The following is a 6,390-nucleotide window of genomic DNA, read 5'->3' as shown; positions in this document are numbered from 1 at the left end:
TGTCTTAGATAGTGGTCTAGAAAAAGTGGTAAAATTTTGGGGGAAATCGTGGGGTGGTCATGTAAACCGTTGCTGGTCTTAAATACGTTTCCTCATCAGTCAACACTGTTCTCCGAGGTCCGGCCGATCGAAACTCCTCTTACGTCACAAGCCATCATTATCTGAGGTTTGTTTTGATTTTAGAACTGCCTGAGTGAATTGGATTTTCGTTCCTATTGAACAATGAAAATTGCATATGCATGCTATTTTGTTTTGTCTTGTCAAGAAAACCGTGTTATCGTGATGAGTGAGGTTATGTGGGGGACACTCGGGACACTCCACCCATCATTTAAGATTTTGCACCTACCGATAACGCCAGACGCCAGAGTGTGCTAGTGAAGTTAGATTTGGTCAGTACTGCTGTTATGCAGTATTTACAAACTGTGCATCAGACATGCCATCATCGATTACCAATGCGAATCGTCAAGATTAGGCCCTTCCTCTATGCCTATGTCAAATCTACCACTCACAACAATGTTTTACTGTTGCAGCTCTTTACTTTATGATTGACACATCTATAGAAAAATCTTTGAAGTAGTTTTCTGTTATCTTTGCATCTGAAATGATCTATGTCAGAATTTTACCCAACTTAGATTTCGTCAGGTTTTGCCTCAGTCGTGTTTGGCCCGATATATTATTGATTGAGCATCCGAATCGTTCGAAGGCTGATTGATGCCGCTTAGCCTTTTAGCTTAAAATGCTTGTCTAAAAGCCAGGACAACTTGGCAGCGGCCGGAGGCCCTCCCCGCCCTTCCCCCACTGCCCCGCTCATGTGCGTTGGGCTGCCTGCCTCTCGGCGTTTGCTGGGGAGCGGGCGGCGCGGGCCGCTTCCGTAGACATTGGGGGCTGTGTGTATGTACAGACAAACGGGGTTTGATATCTTTTAATTTAAAGAAAAATACATAACAAAAAAATAAATAACTTAATCCTACTCTCTCTTAAACTACATGATTTGTTTTTGTTTTACATTTAACCACAACTACCCGATCCCCAACGGCCGGAGTGTTAAATTTCACAGATAAGCTTTTAAACGTTGACGAGGTAGTGGCACCCCATATGTAATATGCGATTAAAAGCCTGTCAGTGTCAATCCGGTTTACTGGCCGCTGTGGACGGGGGCGTAACCCCAAAATCTTACAAAATCCGTCAACCCCGTCTGAGCGATGAACTGGCCAACTCTTTGACTTAATCTCAGTATCTACCTCTGTTAAAATAAATAAATCCTCTGTAGAGAAGGTCGAGATCGATCTTGTTAACGAATCAGGCGCACACATTATTTACTGAATAATTTTGGCCAAAAACGTGAGTGCTCGACTCGTTGCATCGCAGTGCACTCTGTCTACTTGGCGGCGAGCTACACCTCGTCTCGTGATCGAAAAGACGACGTGACGGCCCGACTGTCTGACTCGTCACAGACCGTCACGCTGCCACGGTGCGTTCAGCCGGCGGATGGCCGCACCCGGTAGGACGAGGTGACGGCGAAGGCTCCAGACTCGTGCTGGCTGGGCAAGTGGTGGGCTTGGTGGAACTGCTGCTGCTGGTGGGGTGGCTGCTGATGGAGCTGGTGGGCGCGCATGGGCCGGTGGCCCGCGGGTCTGCGCACCTCGCGGTGGTGTGACGGCCCCGAGGGCGGCCCCTGTCCCCGCACGGGCCCGTGATGGCCAGGGTGTCCCGGGGGCAGGGAGGGCCCGCTGCTCTTGAGGCCGTCGAACTGCTCGATGGGCATGAGGTACGTCTGCACCTCGACGGTCTCCTTGGGCGGCCATTGCAGCGCAGGGTTCTGCTCGTTGGCGGAGACCTGCGGCTGTTTGTTGTTGACAGTCTGGTGATCCTCGTACACGGCGACGCTCTTGGTGACCTTGACGCCGGAGCTGCTCCCCCCGAATCGCGGGCCCTGCTGCTTGTAGCTCACGAGTTGCGGCGGTCCTGGCCTCTGATGTTTGAAATACACCTCTTTGCCGGGCCCCTTGCCGAAGGACGGCCGGTATTTGGAGGGCGGGGGACCTCCAGGACCGCGGTGGTCGCCTCCGCCGAAGGAGGACTTGAAAGGTGCTTCGGCCGAGAAGGGGGAATCGGAAGGGGAGGGCGTTTTGAAGGGCGAGTCCGCGAACTTGAAGGGTGCGTCCGAGAAGGACTGCGACTTGAAGGCGTTGCTTGGCTCGTCGAAGGAGGATTTGAAGGGGATATCCGAGAAAGACGACGACTTGAAGGGGCTCTCCGCAAACGAGGGTGCCTTGCCAAAGTGTGGCTGCTCGGCTTCTGCCGGAGGTAAGTCGAACACTGGCTTCTTGCCACTCGGAAGCGCTGCCTGGAGTTCGCGCAGCCTGGACAGTGGCATGATGATGGCAGGGATGGGGTCGCCGCCCGGCGTATCGTTGGGGATGTAGTACACCTGGCCCAGCTTGGTGTTGAGCAGCGAGTCGCCAAGTCCACTCGGCCCCCGGCCGCCCGAGTGTGGCTGCCTGGTGTTGGACGTGTAGGCGCGCATGAAGTCGATGAAGGAGCTGGAGGTGAAGCCGCGGAAGGGGTCCGGCTTGGAGGGTGGCTCTTCGGCGAGGTGGTTCGAGGGCGTCTCCAGCAGCGGCCGGGCCTCGGAGCTCTCCACCCGCCCGCTCTCGCCAAACACGGCGCCCTGGCTGTGGGCGTACGCGGGCGGGCCGCTTTGCAGCGCTGCCGCCGTGCTGGCCTCGAAGGGGGCGGCGGGTGGGTCGGCGTCGTCGGTGTCCTCCATGATGGGGATGCTGTCGCGGTAGCCGCCGCGCAGGCCGTTGGGGGTGATGGGCGCCGACACCTCCACGCCATTGCCCACGTCCTGCCACGCGAAGTCGGTGCCGTCGTTGATGTGGAGTACGGCGGACACGGCCTTGGGCGGCTTGTGGGTGGGGCCGAGGGAGAACTCGCTGCGGAGAGAAGAAAAAATAGGGTTAATCGTTCGTCTGCAAAGGGTGAGGAGGATGTGCTTGCAGGCTTGCACTCAGAATCGCGCTTACCTCTTGGCCGACCCACTACCAAAAATGGTGTGCGTGGAGTACGACGGGGTGGTGCTGATAATGAACGGCCCAGCTGGAGCGGGCGAGGGCGTCACTGCGACCAAATTGAAGGCGGGCTGGGGGCCGCCGATAAGAGCCTGTGGCGTGGGCAGCGCCTGGTAGCCAGCGGTCGGCGCCGGCGACCCGAAGGTCACCGACGACGTCTGCTGCAGGGTCTGCTGCAGGGGCGGCACGTAGATTGGCCTGCCGTTGATGGCGGAGCTGCTGACGACGCCACCCTGCTGCTCCGGCTGCAGCCCCTCCTGGCTGGCGGGCAGCACGGTGTTGGTGTAGCTGACGGCACCCTCGCCGTGCACCACCTCGTTCTGGACGGAGCCCCGGTAAAAATCACCGTTGTGGCGCTCGCCGCTCTCAGGACCCGCCGCAAAGCCGATGCTGTAGCCCACGCTCACGGTAGGATCGGGGCCCTGGCCGCCCTCGGGCACCTGCGACAGGACGTGTTGCTGAGGAGGCTGCGACTGGATGGCCGGCGGTGGGCGACGTTTGTTGACGCGTTTGCTGTTCTTTTTGCTTTTCTTGACTTCGATGGGCGGTGGTTCGTGCTGCAGCTGTGGCTCTTGAAGCTGCTGCTGGTTCTGCAGCTCCAGCTGCTGGTGCTGCTGCTGAATGAGCTGTTGCTGCTGCTGTTGCTGTAGTTGCTGCTGCTGCTCCAGTTGCTGCTGGTGCTGCTGCTGTCCTATTTGCTGCTGCTGCTGCTGCTGTAGCTGCTGCTGCTCGTGCTGCTGGTGCTGCTGGTGCTGCTGGTGCTGCTGTTGCTGCTGGTGCTGTATGGCCTGCTCTTGGTCGGACTGTGTCTGCTGCTGTTGCTGCTCTTGCAGTTGCTGCTTGGCTTTGACGCGCTTCCTCTTGTAGCGCGAGTTGGTGGGCTGCCACGCCTGGGGGGTCTCGCTGCCCGCCGCGGCGACCGCGTCCTGCGACATGGAGAAGTACATGTGTTGCGCGGGGGGCGGCGCCGACGGCGGGTGCGGGTCTGGGTGCGCGGCCAGGACGCGGCCCTGGCGGAGCGGGTGGTCCTCCGGTGCGAACCAGCCGTCGCCCTGGGACGCCATCTGCTGCTGGTCGGCGGCGAAGGGCTCTGCGGGCGTGGGGCTGTACCAGCGGACGGAGCCGCGGGACTCGGCGGGCTCGGGCTCCTGGACGGCTCCCCACGTGGTGGATTGCCAGGACTCCCTGGGCGCCGCCGCCGCGGCCATGGCCCGGGCTCTGTCCTGGTGGCCGAGCTCGCTGAGCGGCCAGCCCGCGGGGGGGTCCTGCACGGTCAGCCCGCCCGAGAAGCCCATCTCACCGTCCTGCGTGGAGTGCGCCAGCACGCCGCGGCCCAGCAGCACAGTGAACGCCGCCAGGCATATCTGCAACAGAACAGAGGGGCTTAGAAGGGCACAAGAAGGCGTGTCCGGGGGTACCACTGATGAGGGGTACATTTCTGACCGTTTCTGACTTTCCGTTCCCATCGTTATACAGCGAGCGCTGCCCGGATCTGATCGGGATCCTCTATAGTTTATCTTGGGCGGCGAGAGTGTCCCTTCCGAGCGCGCCGCACCTCTGCGCTGCCGTTTTGATTTATATATGCAATTTCACACACTGTATCGGTACCGCGCGCTGTGCGTGTTCGCGCCCCGCCCCGCTCCCCGCCCCGCTCCCCTCCCCCACACGCTCGGGCGCACGCTGAGCACGCACGCGGGCTCCAAACCCAAGTGCCGTGGCAGAGACTGCGGACTTTCTAACTACCGCGAAAGCAATGTCAAAACAAACGCCGCGCAAAATGGGAGGAGTCCAGTCGGTCATGCCGGACTAGGCCTGCTCCTCGCCGGGCGGGCCGGGCCGGGCCGGGCCCCGGCTAGAACGAACAACCGAGATAAGGATCACTGCTAGATGTATGGGGGGGGGGGGGGAATTACTTACAACACACTCTTGTTGTCTGCCCCGCGCATCTAAGTAAGTGTCGACTTGTAGGCTGCTCTGTCGGTTAGAGGAAGCTTAGCAGCAGAATGATCTCATTTAAAATTTTCTTTTTTTCTTCGTCAAAAATGACCAAGCAGTACATCCTTACGTTACGTCACCGTTACGCACGGTAAAAATAGTTTGTTGTATTCCAAGACCTAGTCTTGGATGCCATTGGCGTTCCCCCCATAAGATCCAAGACCGGGTCTTGAAATACGAGGAATATTTTTTTACCGTGTGGGGCGGGATCTGCACATAAAGTTGAACAACAATGCTGCGCAAAAAACGCATTTTTGAGCACGCGTTTGGTGGGCCAGCCCAGCCAGCCCCAGTCTTCCTCATTCCAGCCTAGTCCTCCCAGCTAGCCCTAGTCTAGCCCCAGTCTAGCCCATTCAGCCCAGCCCAGTCTAGCTGCAGTCTGGCCCATCCTAGTCCAGCCCTCCCAGTCTAGCCCCAGTCTAGCCCCAGTCTAGCCCAGTCTAGCCCAGCCCTCTGGCGGTAATGCCGGCGCGGCTGGCGCGCATGTTGCGCCGCGCGCAGCTCGCGGGGCGTGAAGGCGCTGCCTCGCTGCCTATTATTCTTTTTTCGCTTTCGTTGTCTCACTCCAACACAAGTAATTTCTAGCAGATGATATCCAGCAGCAGACCCGTGCATCCTAAGTGAGAGAACAATTACATTTTGCCCATCGTATAATTATGCATTACTGAGAGACAAGGTGGCAACACTACTACTTGTGCTGTGCTAATATAATCTGCACGAATTTTATCCCACTGATGTAGTAACGCCTCGCTCCACCCCGTGACGTCTTGGCCCGCCCCTTCCGCCTCCTCGTCGCCGATGCGCCGAACAGAGGACGCGCTGTTGGGAAATTTTGGTCGGACCTATGCAATCTCCAAGAGAGGCCTGTCATCGAAAACGTCTTTCTTCTTGTAGTTTGATACCCTTTGATACCGCTAAATTACCATTGTTCTTCCAACACTGTAACGTGAAATTTAAAAGACTGTGTCAAATTGGTAAGTTATACTGTGTCACATTCGTTACAGCGTGACATAGCCACGCATGCCCTGCTCGTAGCCTGTGAGGGAAGAGCGAGGTATAATTTACGTTCTAACGAATGGGCAGGCGCGGTAGGGTCCGGCTGACAGCCGTACTCGAAGTTTGTGGGAGTACACTTGGAGTACACCACACCCGGAGTACGCGGAGTGAATCCGCAGTACATCCGGAGTACTGTCAGCCCTGGACCGGCACCCGCGGTTGGCTAGTCTGGGTCGTCTGACATCGAATCGCCTGACCTCCGCTCAATGTGGGGGCATATTACCTTGACTCTCCGTGAATTTGTCGTTTAACAACTAATTTGGTC

The 6,390-nt window shown here is 57.9% G+C and overlaps 1 protein-coding gene across 1 annotated transcript; it reads right to left on the bottom strand.

Moving 5' to 3' along the window:
• Positions 1–904: 904 nt before the first annotated feature.
• Positions 905–4,437, bottom strand: LOC113205526 (mastermind-like protein 2). The gene is made up of 2 exons (XM_026421191.2): positions 3,030–4,437; positions 905–2,939 (listed from the first exon to the last, which is right to left on the bottom strand). The coding sequence occupies exons 1-2, from the start codon at positions 4,367–4,369 to the stop codon at positions 1,478–1,480; spliced, it is 2,802 nt and encodes a 933-aa protein (XP_026276976.2). The 5' UTR covers positions 4,370–4,437; the 3' UTR covers positions 905–1,477.
• Between the last annotated feature and the right edge of the window lie 1,953 nt (positions 4,438–6,390).

Source organism: Frankliniella occidentalis, unplaced genomic scaffold (genome assembly GCF_000697945.3).
Source record: "Frankliniella occidentalis isolate FOCC.00 unplaced genomic scaffold, Focc_3.1 Scaffold251, whole genome shotgun sequence".
In the NCBI taxonomy this organism is placed as follows: Eukaryota; Metazoa; Arthropoda; class Insecta; order Thysanoptera; family Thripidae; genus Frankliniella; species Frankliniella occidentalis.
The sequence above is the reverse complement of the archived record's forward strand: the minus strand, read 5'-3'. Positions and strand labels throughout refer to the sequence as shown.